The sequence below is a fragment of the Excalfactoria chinensis genome, chromosome 14 (genome assembly GCF_039878825.1).
Source record: "Excalfactoria chinensis isolate bCotChi1 chromosome 14, bCotChi1.hap2, whole genome shotgun sequence".
In the NCBI taxonomy this organism is placed as follows: domain Eukaryota; kingdom Metazoa; phylum Chordata; class Aves; order Galliformes; family Phasianidae; genus Excalfactoria; species Excalfactoria chinensis.
The window spans coordinates 13,350,281-13,374,101 of NC_092838.1; the positions used below are offsets into that span (position 1 = coordinate 13,350,281).

The following is a 23,821-nucleotide window of genomic DNA, read 5'->3' on the forward strand; positions in this document are numbered from 1 at the left end:
CAGACACAAAAAATCCTCCTCAGCAACTAGGAAACTTTAAATTTGGATTGTGCAAAATGAGTTTTCTTACCATTTGCAACTTTCAGAATAAGTCCCTTAATCTGAGAATTATTTCCTGGAAACATAAACAGCTTCAAGTGACAAACAAATGCATTACAAAGGATTCCATACCATGCTTTCTTCCAGATTTACTTGCAATTCATTATTAATTGATGTGCATCTACTAACCAAGTTCCTGTTTTCTGAAAAGTGAATTTAGATTTGTTTCAGAGTGGAACCACCATTACAGCTGCTTTTTCCTTCCAGGGAAGGCAAAGCTTAACTTGCCAGCAGTGCATCAAACTGAAGAGTTTGGAAAGGTTTTAACTGACTTGCTGCTGGCTTTTCTTCTTTCTTCAGTACATACTTCAGTTATACAAGACACCAACAGTAATTCAACTTTTAATTTAAAAAAAAAAAAAAAAAAAAAAAAGAAAAGCTATTTCCCAAGCTGCACTTTCAGATTTTGGATTTTGATCCAGCCCACAGATGGTACTTGCTGTTTGTAATGATTCCTACTCAAGAAGTGCCATTGAAAATGACTAGAACCATAACTAACTAAAGAATGTGAATTGGTCACAGGTTTAGCAGAGCAGAAACTCGTTTGCCAAAGTCTGATAGAGCAAAATGACAAGATACAGAAACTTAAATTAACATTATTCAATAAAACTACACTTCAGAGAAAAAGGATGTTTTTACACAAAAGAAAACCAGAATAAAACTGACAGAAAAACTGGATGTACACTGCTTAAGTTTAATGAAGAAAAGAAGATAGTCAAAATAGAATTGACTGCCTACAGCAGAGCAACTAGCTTCCAGTTAATCCTTGTTTGACCTTTCATAACTTGTAATGATGAGGGACTGTTCCGTAGCAACAGTGACAAGTTAATAACAAACTATAACCCAAGACTTGAAAACACTATTTCGTACCATGCTGATTTTGTGGTGGTTTACAGGAATTAATAATATTGCACCTAGCCTTAAATCAAGACTGAAATTTCACTAAAAAATTATGATATTCTCTGATTTAAAGAATTACTTGCCACAGATGAAAGCTATTGAAAATACCTAGCTAGAAATGTAGAAAAGCTCTTTTTCCACTTGTACCATTTTCCCCTTGTCATCTACTTGGTCATGTTTCTAAAAAACCCAATAATAATTTACAAAAAAAAAAAAAAAAAAAAAAAAAAAAAAACAGTATTCCTATTTACAAAAGATTATAAATTAGTGAGGTCATTATAAACACTTTTTTTCTGACATAAGTAGTGATAAACATAGCAGTTTTTTTGTTTTTTTTTTTAAGGAAAACTGTCATGACATAATACTCATGTGTGAACCAGAAAAATGAGCACGAGCAAAGGAAGACACAACAACAGAAACAAGGAATTTGCTTGAACAGAACAAATAAGAATACGTGCAATGAAGCTTCAAAAAACAAACAAAAAAAAAAGCTTGTAAATGTGATGGAGCCCTTGTAAAGAGCCCTCATATTCTTTTTAAGAAAGTGATTACTGACTTCCAAAGTAGTCAGGATATGACCCTTAGTAATAACTGTCTTTTTTCAGGATTTAAGTTGATGCAGCTGTAGTCTCTTCGGGAGCTTAAATTATAAATACAAGCTACAGAGTAATCACAGATCAACTTAAAGTACTTAGTGCCAGTATTCAGAATTAGGAGGGTCAGAGATCACCGCTTTGAGGTTCCAGACTTCGTGGCTCTCTTTGATGGCTGCGAGACAGTTTTGGGAAGCGCGTAGTCACTCTCAAGCAACTGCTTTTGCTTGCTCCTTCTCCAGAAGGTGGAATATCACTAGGAAGAAAATAAAGGCAGTGGTAACTAGTTTTTTATAAGTTAAGCACAAATTATTCTGTCATAATTTTGAACATGAAGAAAGCAGATGTTATGAGAGCCTGGCACATGACCAAGAAATACTGCATACATCTTCAGCTACATAGAACTGCATTTTTTCTACAGGTATCTCAACTTCAATTTACAAATGGGCTCTTTCAATAATGAGAACTGGTAGAACTTCCAATACTTTATGGAAGGTTGCAAATTACAAGATAAAATACTGAGCTGAAGTTTGGAAATGGTGGAATAAGCATTTTGAAGTGATAGAAGTACAAGCACAATAGACATAAGCTTGGATGATGCTCTACTTAACAATCCTCTAATTGTGGATGGATGTATCATTATGTGATGAAGTACATTAGCAATACATCCCTGTTGCAAATTCTTCAGTCTCTTCTGACCCACAACAGACTACAGTCTTACATGAATGAGCCTTTTTGAAGAGACTCTGAGAAGTATATTAGGTTCAAGAACAAACAGTAACATAAAATTCAAGCTTACCTAGGTGATATTCAGAGGCTATACACTCCTCGGAAAACTACAGTATAAAGGGATAGCATTGTACTTTTGCCATTCTCTTAGAGGACTTCAGATGGTTTTTAATTATGCTGCTTACAGACTAATATATACATTATACAGTTTACAGTTTGTAACTCAGCTAGGCCATAAAATTACACAGCATACAAAGTCAAGTTTACTTTTATAATTTTTTTTAACATTAAAAGAAAAATAAAAAATTAAATTATTTATCTTCAGAGTGAGGTAACAAGTCCAGAAGGGACAAACTACTCTTCTGCAGTTCTTGCCATTTTAAATAAATACAGATCTTTTAAAAAAACATTACCCTGTTTTCCCCTTTCCTGCAGTGACTGTCCTCACAGTTCAGACAACCCTGTAAAAGCCATAGGCACATGCAGGCTCCACTCAAGCCTTCTGTGGACCCCCATGGGAGAGGCTGCAGCAAGTCAAAGGGCATTAACAAGGCCTGGGGTCAAGTGGAAAATTCACTTGCAAGAAGCAGAATACTTCCACAACATAGAGCAGCTGTACCATTGGTAGCAATTAACTTTGGAACAACAATGCACACATTTGATGTTATTTACTTTACTAATAATAACAAAAGAATTCAGTACAGAAAAAAAAAAGTGTCCAATTTAGATGATAACATTAACAGGAAAGAAAAGAATTTGAAATGGAAGTGTATTTTATTTGTCTAACTTCCCTTACAGAATAGCCTAAAGTAATAGTTAAAATAGCAAGTTAAATGATTTTTCTGAATTAAAATTCACTATATTCATGAAACTGAGTCTTCCTAGGCAACCAGGAAGTCCTCTGCATTAAAAAAAACAAAAACAAAAAACAAAAACAACAAGTAACTGTGGCATATATTCTCCTTTAATAACAAGACCAACAATCTAGATCTTTAATTCTATATTTTCTTTTCAGCAAAATCAAAATTCTGAGAATTAATTTAGCATATGTTACTAATTTTTGGTTGCCAAGAATAATAGGACTTCCAACCTCATGGTCCTGTGATTCAGTATTTTGAAACTCAGCACTACTTTCTAATTTGCTATAGAGAACTCTGGTCACGTGAATTCAATTTCAGCTGTGCTCATAAACATTCTTTTAGTACATGAATATCATTATTCACTGTTTTTATATTACTTATAAAAATACTGCCATGCAGTGTTTATTCTCTAGTGTTTGTAATACAGCATGGGGTAACAACAATTTCAGAGGTTTAGATTTTTTTTGTTAAATATATATGTTTCATAATGTGTAGATACAGCAGCTTTTAAATATAAAGTATACAACATTTTTCATTGATTTAATTATTTTTACCTGGTTGGGCTTTTCTCAAAATAACTTAAGTTAATTTACCAACAGGATGAACACTGCTGATAGTGCTTCAGTTTTGTCAGGCCAACAGAAGCTATTATGGGTCGTTTGTAGTGCAGAAAAAAGCACAGTTATGTGCAAATACTATAACTTGGTGATGTACTTTTCTGAATGAACACCTTAATACTCAAGCTCCTCCTGCTGGCACATCCACAAAATTACATTAATGACAGCCCAGTGGAAAATCACCTTTCCCTTCTGGAGAAAAAAACACCATTAAAATGATAAGTGAAAAAGTGCAAAATGAGTTCCTCTAAAAGCATAAATGAATATGTCATTTATACCAGTCTGTCTTGACAGGAATAGTTGAGGTAATAACATTATCTTAGGATGAACGCTTATGTGTGTAAAACAAACAAAATTGAAGTAATTCTGCTAACTTAAATGATATTACTTCCAAAAAAGATTTATCAAATAGAAAATTACAGCTGATTTCTCTTCATGTCATACAGATTTAAAGAAAGCAATTTATAACCAAGGAATTAGACCTTGATGCATCCCACACAGAAAGACAAACAGGAGCTTAAAATTAATTTCAGCTGTTGTTAGCCTGAAACATTCACATGGAAACAGAGGTTGGATAGTGAAAAAAGGATTGGAGTACTAAAAACAAAAACAAAAACAGACATACATTAGTAAATATACATCCTAAGCCCCTTCTCTCCAACACTACTCCCAAAACCAATGCAAAAACTTGCTAGAGCTGAAATACTCAAGTTAAATGGCTTTTTACTCTGAAAGTAAAACTCTCTCATTTCTGTCTCATGTTAATGGCTTTAATCTATTTCTGGCCTCCAGGTCAAATGATCAAGTCTCTGGCACTACATAAGACACTTTTTCAAACCAACAGACATATCCTGTGAGCTCTTGGGCAGAAGTACGAGCATATTAAAATAATCCTGCCATTTCTGGCAAATACACATGAAGATGAAATTGAAATACTTGTTTTGAATTTATTTTTGCCAATCTGAATTTGGAATTGAGGAAAAAGGAATATGCATACCTGCATGCAATTCCTTTTGTTCTATTACCTTCTTAACCACTGAAGTCCTAACAGGGTTTAATTTTGTAGACTGTCTGGCAGTCATGCCAGAAACTGCTATGCGCAAACCTGCTCAGCCACAGAATACTCAAGTATCAAAAGCTCAAGTTCCCTGCATTCTCACCTTGTCTCAGCCTGAAGAAAAAACACAACCAGCTGAGAATCAATTCCTTTTTCCCCACCAGGTCACTGTTTAGAATTTAAGCATTCCTGATTGATCTGCCTTGCATTTGTTTGGTGACTTGGTGTCAAGTTCTGCCTGAGGTGCATCTGTAGAAAAAGCTTATTGTCTTTTTTAATCAGCTTCTAGTTTCTTCAGACCTTTCATTAATGTCTTAACTTACACATATCAAAACGTAAACCCAGCTTTGTGTGTTTTTCTTTATGCACCTAGCATGTGGAATGGCAGTATTCTCTTCAATGACATCACAAGTGCTTACATAAATAAATGTATTTTCCATCTCATTTTCAACTCTTCTGAATAATGTTAGAGAGAAGTTTCTTATAAAAATAAAGTACCTGGAATTGGAATTACTTTTGTACCAGCCTGAGATCAAAATAGAATCTAATAGTAATAAGCACATCCTGGGAGCACAGTAGAGCTCAGGATCAGGTTGCTTATCTCACCTGGAAATGCATCTGTGGAAACAGTAACGAGTGTGGTAGTATTAGATGCACCTCATGAAAAAACGCATTAGCAGGCAGATAAATCACATAGCTTTCTGTTGACACTTTCTTCTGGGATTCATGTTTCTGTTTGCCATGACAATTAATTTGTTTAAAACCACAATACTTGATGGGTTAAGCTTGATCCAGTCAGACCTCAAGAAGTTAACAGTAAACAATGTCAATACTTTAATAAAGACACTCTTGTTAATCCATTGAGAAATAACTCTATCTGCCAGTACAACATATCTCAGCACCTTCTTCTGCCAATTACAATCAGTTATAACACCTGCTCAGCGGCATTATTAACTAAGATTGTGACTTCAAATAATTTTGTATACTTTAGTATGTATCAGTCTGGTTAACAAGTAAGGCATTCAGAGTGATTCAGTATATTTACAACTTACCCAGAAACTGTATTAAGACCAATAAATTAATCTCTTATAGGGAATTAATTTATGACTTCTTACAGCTGCCAATCAAATTCCAGAAAATAAATTTATAACATAGATTAATAAGAGACTCTTCTGCTCACTCTGCAGTTGCAAAATTAACAATTTTATGGTAACTGTTTACAAGGTACAGATTTCTAAACTTTTCTACATGGAACAGCAAGTTCCACAGATTAGTGGGTTTTTTTCCCCATATATCAGGAACTTTACTGAACGCTTAATTGCAACTGCATTATACTTAAAACCACAATCTGAAAATAAATCCTCATAGTACTCCAACATAATCATTTGCTGAGGCACTGTGTTGTTAATTATATGTAGATCTGAAAAAAAAATTACTCTGGCATGATCCTGGAGACAGTGACATCAGTCATATTCAAACAAATCCCTCCTGTAATTTTTGAATAACAAGGTTATTCTAGCAAGAGCAAATTGAAGAAAACTGCTTCACTATCTGCATGTGGACTTGAAAATCTGCAGCTATTCTGACTACATAATTATAGGCAAGAATAGCCTGACATTATAATCAGATGAAGCAATCCAGTCATGCTGTCTCTGGTTAAGGGCCATACTGAAAAAGTACATGGAACAAGCATGCTGCAGCTGAACTTTGTTGATGAAGTTATTTATGCACAGACCTCAATAGCTCAGGTCATTTTGCATTTTTGAAGTTATTTGTACCTAATTTTGGTACAACTCGTACCTACAGAAAATGTATTTGGATGCTTCTGAAGCACTCAAGAATATTCCTGAAAAACTGGCAATAAGTACTTTCATTGTTGATTTTCTGATGAGAGCAAGTGATGTGACAGGTAAGTATAGACAAGCATTTATACCAATGGACAAGTGCATATATAATTACACCTTGTTATTCTAGAACTCTTCTGCTAACCATTCATGGGTTCTGCTATTATCACAGAAGTGCCAAATATATTAAAACACATCATAAAAATAGCATGTGAAATACTACAAAATTCAGTGGGCCCTGTTTAGAGCTGGAAGATTAACAAAGCCAAGAGAAAAGGTTACCACTTAATGTTTTAAATTACCACTGGTGGCCCATAGCTAATTCATGCTGTTTTCGCATAAGGGACTGCTGAAATATTTTTCAATATGACTTCAAGATGAGGAAAAGAAATATCCCAGCTCCTTTTGAAAAGTTAAGCATAAAAGTGCAGTTAAGCAGAAACAAACTCATTATGGTCAGAATTAAAGCCAAGTACGCAAGGATAAGGACATCTCCCTCGTGAACATGATTTGCCTTGTTTATTTGAATGCATGCATCCATTTATCCATTAGTCAGTGTTGCACAGATAGAAGTATGAATGAGACGTGGAAGACTGCAACATAAGACGTATAAACAGATTTTCTAAACCATGTTTTCTCAAGTATTCCTTACTCTTTCCTGTGCAAAGAAGAAGAAATAAAGCTTACACTTCCATCTCTCAGCAAATTCTCTTTCACCCTTCAAAATATTTTCATCTTTGAAAAAGTAATTAAACTTAATCTTGGATTTTATACCCCTTAGAGAATACTTTGTTTTCTTTAAATACTCCAAATGTAACAGTTAGATGAAGAGGAAAATGTTTTTGAAGTCGAATCAGTTAAAAAACTGCTACTACAGCAGTTATGCAAGTTTTACATACGTGGTGATATTTACACACACGCTTTCTGATTTAAATAACAGCATCTTTTTAATACTTATTCTCCCCTCTGCCTACCATGCCCTAGCAAATTCATCAACTGAGATGATGGTATTTCAGGAGGCTTGATACTATGAACTTATGTTTGTAAGTTTAGTTTGTAGTATTTCTGAGAATGGATTCTATAAATGCACTATGCCAAACTATGCAAATAAAAAAAAAAAAAAAAAAGTTGTGCAAATGTTACAGAGAACCACCTAATATGAAAAGGCCCCTTTCCTTAATCTAGAGTGACTGATTACTTCTGCACAAGGTCGTGATTTTCTGGCTACAAAATACAAAGCATTCAACTGATGCTTCCTCCTGTGCCCCCCTGTGAATCTCATCACTAGGAAATAAAAGCATGTAGTGACTTAAACAAATTGTTCATAATTTTTCAGCACCACATACTTTGAAAAAACATTTTCAAATCAACAGAACATCAGAAAAACAATCTGGTCATAAGACAGTAAGTATCTGGGTACTGAAGAGAGAACACAGATTTAATGCCCTACTGTAAGGGGATACAGATAACTCATTAGGATATTTCACACATATTCTGGTTCCTAAAAAATAAATTCACCAAATTAGATTTTCCAGTTAAGGGTCCCACTTCTGAATATCAACTACACACACTTACTGCTGTCTGATTTCTTCCATTCCTCCACAGACACATAAAACAAAAGTGGATGACCAGTGCGTTGTTGGCAAATGCCAAGCTTCTGTAACAGAATTCAAGCTGAATTCTCTGAGCATACACTCCAAATGTAAACCAAAGCTGTTGTTTGACCCTGGAGTTATCTGCTATGAATTCTATCAATTACACAGGTCTTAACTTGTACATCATTATTGCAGCTAATAGAATTAGTTTTCTAAGTAGGTACTTGAACCTCCAGAATGAGTTTTGTCTAGCTCATGTCACTCAGACCAGACCAGCACTGTTTTAAGTGATATGTTCTGCCATGCAGACTGGTTAAAGTCAGTCAGAAGCCACTCAGTTTCTTTCAGTGCACAGGGATTAAGGAATAAAAATAACCTTAGCCTTTGTTAGAGCAGTAGGTCTTCAAGAATATTCCAGAGAATCCAGAGGTGCATGATATGCAATTTCAAAATATTTTAATTATAAATGATTATTTGTGTCAGGATTTTTTTCCAGTTTCATTTAAAAAAAAAATAAATTACTCATTCTGTGAATGTATATTTAAACAAATGTTCTTCTCTTCAATTGTACATTTCAAATTCTAAATTTAAAAAAAAATAAAAAATAAAAATCACCAAAAGTGATAAGAACTTCAAAAAGGAAATACACAGTCCCATCTATTAAAACACCTCATGCTATACTACTTACCCAAAATCTGCTTGCAGCTGTATGGAGAATGTAACTCAGAAAATTTATCTTAAAATTTTGTGGGCTCCCTCTTTCCAAAACAAAACTAAGAAAAAATCTGATTTTTGAGCACCCTGGTTATTGCCGTACACGGTGGAATAACAGATCATCAAAATGTTGTGGAAATCGGGAATGGTAACAAAAGGTAATGGATCCCAGAGCTCTCATATTCATCTGCAGATGCAAATAGACTGCTCTGACTGACCAGAGGGCTTCTTACAAAATAAGATATTTACATGATTAATTTTGAAAACAATTCATGGTGGTACACTTATTTTCTGCAAGAGACCTGGAGATGGTTCCCTTTCCCTATTAGTCCTCCAAAATAGTTGTTATGCAGTCTTCACCTATATGTGCTGATACATGACTGTGAATATCTAAAGTTGGCAAGATTCTTAAAATAAGCTCCATAAAGAGACTCGTAGCAAACAATTATAGATTATCTAGTTCAAGTGCAGAAGAAAAAAAATATATTATTAACTATATGGTAGGAATTTGTAAGGATATTATGAATTGTACAGTTCCATTCTAGAAGAATTATATAGAATTGGGCTAGGGATGCTTTGTTTTGCTTATATTACTTCTGCGACGATCAAGGGCAATGAACTGGCTACGGATGGATCATGTTTATAATTATCTGATATATAATCAGATGGCACTAACCAGTGGCTAATGTAACTCAAAAGGAAAAAAAAAAAAAAAAAAAAAAAAAAAGTCTCAGGAAGTAGAAATTCTGTGAAAATAATATTATTCAGCTGAATCAGAGATACCTTAGGAGCATGCACTTGCAGACTGACAAGGAAATCATGTGCTCGAAACAGTCTAGTACAATCACATAATGAATCACATACCATCAGTTTTACTGCTTTGTGTTTATTCACTATAGAGATAATTCAGTACTCTGGGTTGCTGAGTAATTCCAAAAAATCTAATGAGAGAAAAAAAACAAAACAAAACAAAAAAAAAACCTTCACATCAAAGTATTCACCAAACACAGAGCAAAAACACTTTTTCATCTGTGCTTGCTCACACTCCCAAAGTTTTTAGCATGCCCTCAGCTATTCATTATTTGAGTTACTAATTGTTCTGTGCACCCCTTCTCTGGAAGGGTGGACAGGGAGGATAACCAGGGAATACAGAGTCAAGCTATTGCAGACATGTCTCATTTACTACAGAATTTAGGAAATAAAATAAATGAGAAAGGATTTTATTTTATATTAGGTATATTATTGGAGCATTTATTTTACGAATCTTACTCAAGTTACTACACAAGAAATTGTTTTACAATATTGTATGAAACAAATAGACAATCACAAAGGATGTGCAAGTTTTGGCCATGAGTATTAGACTTAACTCCCCACAAATCCTGTACATATGTTCTTTGAAGAAAATGTGCTGTAAGATTTCTTGGGTATTCAAAGAAAAATAAGTTCTATGGGCTTATGAGAAATGCTTTTTTCAATCCTGTATATACTTTGATCTTTCAAATATCATTATTTGACAACCATTAGCAAAGAGGTAGTCTAGTCTGCTTCAGCACACTGCATTGTATTTTTACTATTTTCATGGTTATATTTTGCAATTCTTGATTAACATTCTATGTGAATGAAATCTTATTTATGTTATCTCAGGTTTATATTTGGAGATAACACAAAATACAAACAGCATATTAACCCACTCTAGAGCCTGCTGAACAGAGAATATATCCATCTATAGGGACTAGTAAATTGAGTTGACAGGCAGACTCAAAAGCTCTGGGCAAGCCCAGCAAGCTAGACAACATGCACAGACTCAACGGCACACAGATTGTCAGGATTAATCAGTGTTACAAATACAGTAAGAATCAAGCATATTAATGCACCTGAAAGAGCTGCTGATTAGCTTACCTAGGCAAGTGTTTTAGTTACCTGTAACTTTCCATGTAGTTCATATCTTAAGTTTGGAGAATAAGCACAGTAGCCCGATTCAGAAATACCTGTACTTTAAATCATAATAAAACTGTCATCCAGATTTAGTTTAGTGTGAGCATATTTGCACCCCACACGAGTCTTTTGTAAGTTCATTTGTTCATTCACCACTGTGTAACAGATCTAGTAGAGCTTTTCCTACCAGTTAATTCCTACCTTGCTCTACACAAGGAGTAACAACTAAACACAGAGTATTTGCTGGGCCAGACACCTGCATACCAAGATCCTATGTGGAGCTGAATCTTTATCTTTTCTCACCCAAGGTTTATTTTCAAAAGAAAGATGAAATATCTTCTACATAACAGACAGAAAAATTCTGTGTCTATCCTGAACCTCTTATTTTGCTGTTTTCACCTATCACTGCCATTTCCAAAAAAAGCCAAACAAACAAAAAAAACCCCAGCAAACTGCCATTACTTGCATGAAATGGCTTGTTTGTTCTGTGCACAAAAAGACAGACAGAAAGCATTTCATTCTTTCCTACTGTCCTTTTTTACTATGATTTAACATACATTCCCCTCCATTCATTCCAACATGCTTCAAACTCTCGCCTCCATCATTTCAACTCTACTCATTCATTCTCTATTACCCACCTTCTCCAGTTTTATTTTCTACATTAATTCACATCAAAAGCCACAACACCCTATTGTCCAGTACTTCCCAACTATTCTGTTTGCTGGTAGTTATGCTTGCTTCTTCTCTCAATCAAACTCTTGTGCTCAGTTGATACCATCTAGCTGAGTCAAGCCTAAACCTCAACATCAATTCACTCCTGCATTAAAAACCTACACATCAACTCATCTCTTTCAAATCAATTCACCTATCTAATTTATGTTTCAGTTTGCTCTAATTTCACATTTTCCTTATTGTAATATAGGCTTCAGTTCCCTGTTGACTCAAGTTTTCAACCACATTGATCTCATTCAGAAAACCTGCTGAGTCTCTGGTATCTTTTATTCTGTCATACAAAATAAATTTTGTGAAAGCTACTAGTTTAAGGCAATTTCAGTACTCTTCTGCAGGCTGTAAACTCCACTTCAAAGTTCTTGCTGGAAAAGTCATTGCAGTTAACAGAACTGCTCCTCTGTCTTTATGCTCTGTTTTCAGATTAAACAAGAACCTAAATGCTGAGCTGTGCACCCTAATATGCTATGAAAATGATACCTGCTTTTGTTAAATAGAGTCAAATTTGTACACAATGCCTACAAGAAACATACATTAATTTGATGATATAGAGAATAACTTATATGTAAGTATCTAATAGCAAGAGAAGCTATCACATGACAGGAAGAGTTGTATTATTTTATTCACTTTTTAATTTCACTTTGCAACATCACACCACTTTATCAACACAGATACCAAAAAAGAGTAAGTGACTTTGCAAACCTTAAGTCTGAACCAAACAAGAGGATGCAGAACAGTTACCATGTGGAATAGCACAGTACATTTGCAACAAATGCTATCTGACTAAGACCTGACTGACTTTTTCAATGAATATTCAAGTTTTGAGTTTCAAATACATTAGAGCCATTCCACATGATCTATGAAATCCTGGAAAATTCAGACTGTTAAGTTTCGATCTATTTGTGGAAGGTGTTGCCAAGAGCTTTTTTATTTCTAAAGGAAATCTAAGATATTTTTACCTCAACAGTCAACAGCGCTTGGCAACACAGTTCTGCTGAAACATAAATGCTGCATAATGTGTCTACATAGTTTTATGAGTAGATCAATCAATTAACGTGGCAATAAATTAACTTCATTACCATGTTTCAGGTATTAGGAGGCACTTTACTAATTAAAAGTCACATATTTAAGCAAGTGCTAGTCCCAATTTGTTCAAGTAAATTATATTAGTCTTTATCAAGACACAGCTTACTGCTACAGAGCATAACTGAGATCTGCTGAAGAGATACTGAACTCAGTGCCAAACTGGCAATGCAGGCTGTCACTTCAAAGTATGCAATAAAGTGAAAATTTGTCCATTGGCAATTGTTTAGGACCTGTAAGATGATCAGTCATTTATGCTGTTAGAAGCCACATATATGTGCAACAGCTTTTATACATATCCCTTTATCAACTCATTTTTTGAGAAATTCATCTGTTCAAAATTGCATTTAAAATTTCCTTACATCCCACTGATGTTGTTTTGCAGTGCTTCTGGGTTAGACTGTGCAGTTTGATAATCTTTATATGCAAAGACATTAGTGTCTATGTATTCAAAGATCTTTCTTAAAATAATATTCCACAAGTGTTCTTGTTCATCCTTCAACAGTGCCCATGTCCACTGTATAATAAACTATATCCCGTGGAGAGACGCTATTGAATGAAATATTAACTGATAGGCAGGATATTTCAAAAATAATTTTGAAAGTACGAATACAGACATTCACATTGACAAAGCAACAAAGCCAACCAAGCGGCACTATTCTTTTTGAATTATTATTTGTATTATTTAAAAAAAGCTCCAGAAAAATAAAACACAGACATTTGTGAACAGAATATTTTTGTCATGTCATGAAATGAAAGAATATTCAAGAACAGTTATAATTCACTGCTTCATTGAGAATTATGGAATTGACAAAATAAACAATTCTAAAAAGAAAAGGTAGTGTCCTTGAATGTCACCTGTGGCAAGGCAATAACCAAAGACCCTATAAGGCAAAACATTATATTGATATTCCCAAGTTGTCGACAAAATAATCATACATCAGAATACTGACTTGTACATCACAGATGGAACCCATTAAATCAGGCCATAATTCTGAATTATTTTTTTTTTTGTTGCAGCTCCCCATACCTGGAGCTTTTTTTTTTTTTTCCATGCACAAAAAATGAGACCTAAGTTGTATTTATACACATGTAAAAATAGACAGCACCTTCTCTAAGAAAGCAACTTCATTGTTTAGGGTTGAAGAATAAAAGGAAATTTGTTTTCCTTTCTTGTCCCTAACATGAGTGGCTGACAGATTGTAAATACACTGTTCTCAAAGTACCTCCTTTCAAAGCAAAATAAAAAGATAGAGTAATAATACTCGAACAAATGATAGCTTTTTTTTTTAAAAAAAAAAAAAAAAAAAAGAATAGCATTATTGCCTTTGCATCAATACTGCATTACCTCATTGTTTATAATCTCACACAAAACATCATTTTGGTTATAATATGTAAATGATCCATATCAGTTCAAGTAGTGAATTGCTGCTACAAACAACGTTGTTCATTTATTCAAGCCAAAGTGTCTAATTAGTATTTCTAACAGGAGTAGCCATTGAAGTTCCTAATCTAATAGTATCTGGTTTAAATTACTGTTCACTTTTGTCTTACTTTAATACTCATTTTGTCAATATTTTTATGATCCCCTGAAATGCCAAGCTAACAATAACTACTAGAGCTACTCAGTGCACATTTGAAACCAAAAATCATAATTTATTACAAACCTTGTATCTTGAAAATGAGAAGGTTGAGGAAGAAAATCTAGCCTTGACTAACATGCTACTCTGCATTACTGCTTGTTTGCATGGAATGAACAAAAGATAATATAGGAACTTAAATAATACTCATTATACTTCCATGTAATGAAATACAATAGGAAGAAAAATAATTTGATTTGAGAATTCAATTGCAAATGTATTTTCAACTTGCCTCCCTCTTGTTTAAAAACAAAGTACAGCATGAAAAACAACTTTAAAATGACTAAACAAAAAGCTATTTATTGGCCCATTGACTAGAAGCACTCAAAATCATTTCCATCTTTATTGCCTTCAGTCTGATTCTACAAAATAAGATCGTAAGAAGGTGAGATACTTGACTCTACAGACATCATTTTGCCATTTACCACAACAACCTCAAAGAGTACTAAAATTGATAAACTTCTTCAGATCCAGAAAAAAAACTTAAAATACAAAAGCTGTCAAAAAAGTTCCAGTTGCAAAAGTTCCCTAGCTGTCTCACCTTTAGCTTTTAGAGTAAGGCCTTCAGTTTTGGATACTCCCCCCCCTCATTTTAGTTGATTTATTAGCTTCATTTCCAATTATATTGTATTATATTGTGTTACCTCCCATTCTGATACTGTATTTAGTAAATTAGTTTTCTCCCTTAGCTCCTTGCAGCTGTTTTGTTTTCAGACCCATCTCCCTGCCTTTTTACCCTCCCCCTCCCTCGGGGTGGTCTGTGGGTCCCCACGCCCATCAGTCATGGAACAGGGATGAACCAGCCCGGAAACCATTCACACCTTTTGTAGAGACTTTCAAAGAGCAAATTTAATACAGAGCATACAGAAAAGCTATTAGTAAAACTTAATGTTACTTGCAAAAGCAAGTTTTCATCAGTATCACTTTTTAAAGTGCTCTACATAGCTCTTTACAGTATTTGTAAATTTTAGGTTTACAGCAAAAGGAAGATTTGATGGATGATATCCCAATATGACTGAATACCAAAGGGTTTGCTTTCAGATTATTAGTGGATGAAACTGTATTAAATTATTTCTGGATACATTCAAAATTAATACCAGTGAAGTCAGAACATACATTAGCAGATTGCAAAGTTCATCTAGAAAGAATTCAACAGCTTGACTTTTTAATTTGGTAAGCACACACTAACCATGATCCACCTTCATTCCTCAAAGTAAAACTGAACACAAAAACACAAAACCCACAAAAGCAAACCAAAACACAAATTTTAAAGTCCAAAGAGAAAAAAACTGAAAACATCTAACTCTTTGAACAATCTGCACCAACACATATTCTTCATGTTAAAAGCTTTCTTTACACAGTAATTTTCAAAACCATGAGTTAAAGAAAAGTTAGCATATATGCCATATATTCCTTTATGTATGACAGAAGCACTTAGAATTTGAGCAGATGTCTATCAGAAAAAAAACAAAGTTCTGAAGATTTGGGAGATGTTGGCAGTATATTTTAAATTGTGATAAAAAGGCTAAATATTTTCTTGATTAATTGACAGATACTTACATAAAAAAGGGCATCAGTTGAATGAGAGTCTCTTTTTTGGGACTGGCTGTAAATTCTGGCACAATTTGAATAACTTTGTTCATTACATTCCTTAGGTAATTTTGTAGCTGTTTGCGACGCTCTTCTACAAATTTTGCATCCTAAAAATAGAAAGGAAACAAAGTAAGCAGTGCAAATGTATATTTTTTTAAATTTCCAATTCTATTGTATCAATAATTATAGTTCTAACAAACGTCCAGTTTAATCTTTTGATGATCCATGTATATTCTGTTAAAAATCACCAACATATTGCTTTAAAAGTGTGCAAACAAGGAAAAAATGCCTTGACTCTGCACTTGTTCAAAGACAGTCACATCCAACCTAGCAAAAACCTGTATCACAAAAAACATCCACTGATGCTGACTTCTTTCCTTTGCAGAATGTCTCTTCTGTGGATCAAAATCCTTTTTCCAGTAGTAGATCTGCAAAAAGCATTGGGTGCTGCCTGGTTTGTGAAACAAGTAAGCTCCATCTCATTCTGATCTGGTTTAAACGTCAGAGTAAGATCTTTGGGAACAAAGTCAAAATTACAATTAGACAGATGCAGTTCTCAAAAGTATTTCGTAGAATATGTCTGCTCAGCATGCATTATTTGTGTAAGAAATATGATTGAAACTATTCTGTTTCTTGCAAAAGATATAGGACAACTTACTAGCAGCACAGTAAATACAGCTGATGTGCCACCATAGAATCTCAGTATATTAAAAAGATCAAGCCACATAGGGAATAGAGATTTGAAGATTACTCCTCCTTTCAGAAAAAGCAGACTTAACTCATCAACAAAGCAAGGAAGCTCCTTTGAATTCAGGACAATCACTGCAGAGTTCCTAGAGCCCTTACTAATGTTTTGTTTTTGGATCTCATTAGACATTGACAGTCACAGCAATACTTTTATGAGACAGAAAGAATGAGAGAAGTTTCTGAATGATATTTCCCAATGTAGGCCTTCAAATTCACAGTTATAAAATCCACCACATTAACAGAGGCATATTTGCAAATATTGGCAACAATAACATTCTAAAAAAGCATAAGCTTATTTTCACCTTCAACATGCGTTTTCTGTCTCCTGTACTTTATTTGCAGATGAATATTTAACAACCTGTTATTGTAATTGCTGCAAGCATTCATCCTCACAGGCATTAAAATGCTACACATACTTCTGTAAATTCACAAAATTTCAAAGTGTATTGTTGTAGATGCTAACGAGGCTGAACCTTGTAGTATTCGGAGGGGGGGAGATGTTGTAAACATATAGGCGATAGCAGGGCTTTTTCGGGATGTGACGGTGATAGTAAACCAGCCTCTTCCGTCCCCTATCTAGTGATGTACTTTGGGCGCGCGCATTTCAAACGTGCCCTAGGGGGCGTAGACGAAGTAGTAAGGTATATAAGGTATTGATTACTCCTAATAAACGCCATTTTGCCACCTTTCTTGATGAGTCACGGTGGTCCTTTTGGCCCTAGCGAGGGTTTCGCTAGCACCTGGGCAAGTATGGGGTTTGGATTATAATTGTGCACGGCAACAGTGTATACAAATACATTTTGTTCTTCTGTTTTCTAGACATGAACTTCTACTGATGACCAACCCTGATTTGACATACCAAAGTTGTATTAATACACAGAAGAACCATGATCAGTTGAGAAATAAGGAAAATGAAAGCAAACACAACCACAACCACGTAATACAGTTCACTGTTTGTCTTCCATCAGTTACATAACTTCGTTTTTCAGCAAGTTTACTACATTCATACACATCCCCCACAGGTAATGCAGCAAATATTTCTAGTATTAAATGACTAAATGAATAACAAAGAATTAAAGAAGCCTGAAAACTCCTGAAAACTGATATTTCACCTAAAAAAGTTCTGAATTGTTAACACCTCATGCAACCCACTCTACAGTCACACCCCAGCATTCCCAACCTAGTACAGTCACTGCTTGGTTGGAACAGAGCAACAGCTTGCTCACGCCCAGCAGTATTAATCAAGTCTGGACAAGAGGGCAGAACAGAAGTCTACACAAGCTGTTGGAAAACATTAAAGCAAAACTTTTTATATGTGCTGACATATTAAAAATAAGTAGAAATGTGAGCAATAAATAAATCAAGGTCAGTGCAATAACTTCATCTATTCACTGAGATATTCATTTTTCCTGTTACACTAGTTCTCTGACTAGCTCAAGGAGCAACTTTGTATTCTAATCTTTTCACTCAAAGGATTCCCATCACTGCACACATCAGCAGAGACACAGATTTGCTACTGCCAGCTGCATGAGGCAGTAGACGCATGTCACAGGCGTCCTACATTGATCTCAGAGTGCTTTTGGGAAATAACTTTGTTTCTGATAGCTTTAACCACAGGAACACCAATGAGAGAACACTGTATACTGAGAGTAATCCTTTCCCCTAACTCTAGGTTTCACAGTACAGCAACATAAGGAGCATCACTTTACTCAGCAAGCCTGCACCCAGCACTGAGGCAGCCTCAGCTTCCAAAGAACCAGCCTCATCCCCCACTGCACTTTCTTGATCCTGTTTTTATCATTTCCTTCAGTGTTGTTTTACAGAATCACAGAATGACCTGGGTTGGAAGGGACCTCAAGGATCATGAAGCTCCAACCCCCGTGCCTGCCTGGCAGGGCCACCAAACTTCCAAATTTTCTATATCAGGTTGCCCAGGGCCCCATCCAACCTGGCCTTGAACACCAACAAGGACAGGACATCCACAGCCTCCCTGGGCAGCCTGTTCCAGGACCTCACCACTCTCCTAGTAAAGAACTTCCCCCTGACCTCCAACCTAAATCTTCCCTCTTTAACTTAAAACCATTGCCCTTGTCCTGCTATTATCAGCCCTTTCAAAGAGTTTACTCCCCTCCAGATTATAGGTTCCCCTCAGGTACTGAAAGGCTGCAATGAGGTCAGCCCACAACCTTCTTTTCTCCAGGCTGAACAAGCCCAGCTCCCTCAGCCTGTCTTCATAGGGGAGGTGCTCCAGCTCCCTGATAATCTTCATGGCCCTCCTCTGGACCCTTTCCAACAGTTCTCTGTCTTTCTTTTACTGAGGGCTGGACACAGTACTCCAGATGGGGCCTCAAAAGAGCAGAGTAAAGAGGGAGAATCACTTCCCTGTCCCTGCTGGCCACCCCTCTCCTGATGGAGCCCAGGATCCCATTTGCTTTCCGAGCTGCCAGAGTGCACTGCTGGCTCATGTTAAGTCTCTCGTCCATCAGGACCCCCAGGTCCTCCTCTGCTGAGCTACTCTCAAGGACCACTCCTCCCAGTCTGTACAGTTGCCTGGGGTTCTTCTGGCCCAAGTGCAAAACCTTGCACTTTGCTGTGTTGAACCTCATTAGGCTCACCCAGGCCCACCTTTCAAGTCTGTCAAGGTCCCTCTGTGTGAACCGCACCACTCAGCTTAGTGTCATCAGCAAACTTGCTGAGGGTGCACTTGATTCCATCATCAATGTCAGCGATAAAGATGTTGAAGAGCACCCGTCCCAAGACAGATCCCTGGGGGCACCGCTCATTACCAGCCTCCACCTGGACATAGACCCATTGATCACCACCCTCTGTCTGCAGTTTTTCAACCAATTTCTTATACCAAGCCCCCCAAACGTTTTAATTAACACAAACAGTAGCAGTCTTTCAAATCTTAGGGATTTTTGGTCACAAATCCTCAGCAACAGAATTTGTGAGGAAATCATTTTAATTATGTTAAAATTTGTTCTTACTCAGAATCTGCTTTCTTCAATCCCACCCATTTACTGCACATGTATTTAAACAAGCACATTCCCACTCAAAGGCAGGACCACTTCCTCTGTTATAAACATGAGCAAAATGCCAAATGCAGGTACTTCTCATTGCTCATGTCAATGTAAAACATCTCACTAATTACAAATATCTGCAAAAGGTCTTCTAGTTAAACTACTAGAAGGAAGATGCTTGGCAAATGCATTTTTGCTATTTACAGTTGAACCTACGAGTGCTCATAAGTTTTTTCTGCCATTTCTTCATTTGAAATACTGCAAAATAAATAAATAAATAAATAAATCACAGGAGCTAAACTCAACCTTGATATGGTTAAAAATGCTTTTAGCCTGATCTAAATTAAATTTAAAAAATTTAATTAAAAAATTAAATTAAATCTCCAAAATAAGCACTGAGCAATCTCTACCATAACCTTCTTTACCATGCCCACTTTCCTCATAAGAAGCAACATAATCCAGGGTCAGAACAATGTAGATGCAAGTCCATACTTTGTCATGACACGTTTCACAACAGCAGAAATTATTACTCAGAAATTATTTTGTCATTGTTACTGCCAGCTAGAGCAATAACAAAACATTCTTGTCACAAACTGGTAAATAAAGCAGTTGGTAAATAAAACCCATTGGACTCAATATCTACAATTGACAAGTTAATATTTCATGTACCTACTAACAAAGGACATTTTTACAAGCAATAGTTAAAAGATTCTATTTCAGACTTATTAGTGAAGTAAAAATACTTTCTGTGTGTTACTTTGGTGATTGTACATAATTTCACCTTTCAAAACATGCATATCTGTTTACACAAGAAAACAAACAAACAAAAATCTTTCTCTAAGATACAATATACAGATTTACGTATTCCTGATCTCCCTGTAACCTGGAGACAAAGTCATTTGTTTTCAAATTACAACCACATTTACCTTCACAAAAATCTCTAGCATTCCACAGCATTAAAGATTAAACTTTTATTATTTTTTTTTTTTAAGAAAGTACATACATGCACAAGAAGAAAAAGTACCAGCACTAAACAAAAGAAGGCATTGCCTCACTGACAATAGTTACTAATATGGTTAAAAAGGTGAGTTGCTCTCACGAATATGTATGATTACTACTAAAATGATCTGAAACTCAGGAGAAATATATAGAAGAAATTGAATTGAAAGGATGAATAAATAGTAGGTCTAGTCATTAACAATAAGAAGAAAGCCTCTTGAATCATCAAGCTAGCCATTTAACCAGTTACGTTATGAAAAGCCTTTTCTTTGTCTCATAAATGCCTCAGGAAGTCTTTTTAATTGCAAAAAAGTTATATGAATTTTACCTGCCTTTGCCACATAAAGTGCCGCTTGCAACACCGGAGGCCCAGGGTTCGAATCCCCCCTATGGCGCAAGTGGTAGAAGTGCCACTCTGCTACACAGAAGACTCGAATCTCAGGAGTTGGACTCGATCTCTAAGGTCCCTTCCAACTTGCATGATACTGTGATATGTTGCTTAATTTTTATAAAAGACATCACTAAGAGGAGTCAAAGAACAGATTACAAGAATAAATACTTGAGTAACTGCAGAATTTACTCTTTTCCTCTAAAAGTACATACAAAAAATGGCACTAGAATCATCTTTATACATATTTAGATCCTATACCTCCAGGAGCTGTAACCATTTATAGAACACAAATTATATATCACTTGAAATTATTTAAAAAAAAAAAAAACAAAAAAAAAACTCTATAATAAGCTTTCTTCATTTTAATGTAGAACATAATGGAACCTTCCATAACCACTTTGGGATGTCTCATTTTTAAGCACTTTCTTCTGAACAACTGACTACAATCTCAGTAATTTTAAAACCAAAAAAACAAAAAGCAAGGCTAACTGACCCTTTCAGTTCTACTAAATGGGTCTGGTGATAAACCAAGTGTTCCCTCCAAGCTTGAAGAAATTTAACTGTTCCACATAAAGCATCTCCTAGTCTGTTCTTGATGAGCCTCAGTCCTTAAACCCACAGAACAAAATGGGCAAAAGGGTGTTCAAAGCAGACAGGAGCTCTTATTTTAAGATCTGATATTTCTTCTGAGTTCAGACAAACTCAATGGATGGCTACTACAACTCTTGGTAAAGATTCTGAATCTGACTTACAATCTGTCTGAAAGGTAGCTCTATTCTGGCTGAAGAGAAAGCCTCATATATTCAGTGCCGCTTGAATTACAACCCATGACAGCATCCAGAAACTAACAGTGACTCATTTCTACAAAAAATATGGACAGATTCTGACATAAGTCTATAGGCTTCTTTGTCACATTTACCCACAACTTATATAAATTCATACTGCACACAAATTGTTAAAAGAGATCCAGCATACACAATGAATTTGCAGGCATATTTTATGAAAAATAAAACTGCTATGGGTTCTGTACAACTACTCTTACAAATTATTTTTTCCTAGCCCACAGTTCAACAGCATATATTTTTCCATTAACAATTCACAAAATTTCAGTTAACAACCAAAATAGTTTCAGATTGCAGAAGCATCAAAGCACATCTGGAAATTACATCATTCTTGTTTAATTTGGAATTTATATCTCCCACAATATTTTATGAAATTGTTTTTGACAGAGAATTTGCCAAGTTTCTTCTCACAAGATACCAGTACCAAACTACAAATTTCTTAGAACAAGAATACATAATAGAAATCTTACAGACTGTCAAAAGATGTTAAGTGATTTTAAGCTATAAAACCAAGAAGCAGAGCCTGACATACCAAACTTAACATTACCATGTTTTGCAGTGCATCATTACAGACCAAGTTCACTCCAGCTTACAGTTTAAATTGTTTCACAGAACTGCTGGTCTTCCAATAGACTGCTATTATGTAGCAGATGGCAAAACACTGATATTCTTCATTATTAGAGGGAAGCTCACTTAAGGTGATTCAAACATCTTCCATCAACTATTGAAAATGGTATGATTGCCATGGTTACCTACCATAATTTAGGGACAAACAAAACACATTTTGGTTTGATGCTACTGCAAACAAAATAAAATGCACTATAACCTATTGTTAGTGCAAGGGTAAAAAACAACACACACACAAAAAAAACAAACAAACAAACAAAAAAACCCCACATGGTTCAGGGTTCAACTCAATTAAAATAAAAGTAAATACAGACTATGCAATATCACACCTAGAATCCTCTCCTAAATAAAACTAACAGTGCTATTATAGAAAAACCTGTAAATGCAGAAATAAACTCAGACTATTTTGGTGTACCTTAATATTTTTCACTGCTTTATTCAATTAGTCCTTAAAAATACCATGTTTTGTTTACAAGTTGTACACCTCTAAATGAAGCTGGAAATCAGAGCTAGAATGGGAGCTAAATAATCAATCTACTCCCATCATTTCATGTCTATAATGTCAAAATAAGTCATCTTCAAGCATTACAAGACAAAACATGAGTATAGAATGCACAGAATTAACAGACATTACTATCCCACTGTGTGACTTCCCATGCATTTCTCACTCAGTGGAACAAGAATTCAAGATACAAAGAATAAATAAAAGAACTGTGACTTTTGAAATCCATTTCTCATTAAAGAAAGGTTTCCTACATGACTGTAATCATTACTCTGGATTTCTCTTACCAAAACAGCTGACTCATTTCCAACTCTACCTGTGGCTTCATTTTACTGATCCCAGAAAGAAAGCAATCCTTTTAGATAAGTAATTTGACAGCAACACTTTCATTAGCATTTCTAATTGCTTGATACTTGGGACAACTCCTGCTACACTGCACAGAGCTGCTTAGTAAAGCCCAGCTTCACTGCAAGGAGATGGCTGCTTGGTCACTAGAAGAGCTGCAAGCTCTATTGTCACCTCACAAAAATGTCAGTTTTTTTCCCCCCACCCAAATGGTAATTTTTGAAAGAACTCTTACCTTTTATTTTGAGTAAGAGAGTAGTTCATATATCACTGCATTAGACCTAACTGGCCATACTAAGGTTTTACTCACACTTTCTTAGAATATATAATAAGGCTGATTAGACCTTCTCCAAGCTCATG

The 23,821-nt window shown here is 35.3% G+C and overlaps 1 protein-coding gene across 2 annotated transcripts in view; it reads right to left on the reverse strand.

The window, feature by feature from the left end:
• Window positions 1-1,256: 1,256 nt before the first annotated feature.
• The window catches only part of SNX29 (sorting nexin 29), an 87,005-nt gene continuing 64,440 nt past the window's right edge, over window positions 1,257-23,821 (reverse strand). Inside the window, exons 20-22 of one of the 2 annotated variants that reach the window (XM_072348820.1) lie at window positions 15,956-16,095; window positions 2,392-2,428; window positions 1,257-1,848 (exon numbers count right to left, since the gene is read on the reverse strand). In XM_072348820.1, coding sequence (XP_072204921.1) covers window positions 2,410-2,428; window positions 15,956-16,095 — 159 coding nt within the window. In that variant the 3' untranslated portion in view covers window positions 1,257-1,848; window positions 2,392-2,409. The remainder of the gene's footprint in view (window positions 1,849-2,391; window positions 2,429-15,955; window positions 16,096-23,821) is intronic. The other variant, XM_072348819.1, reaches the window with a different exon arrangement.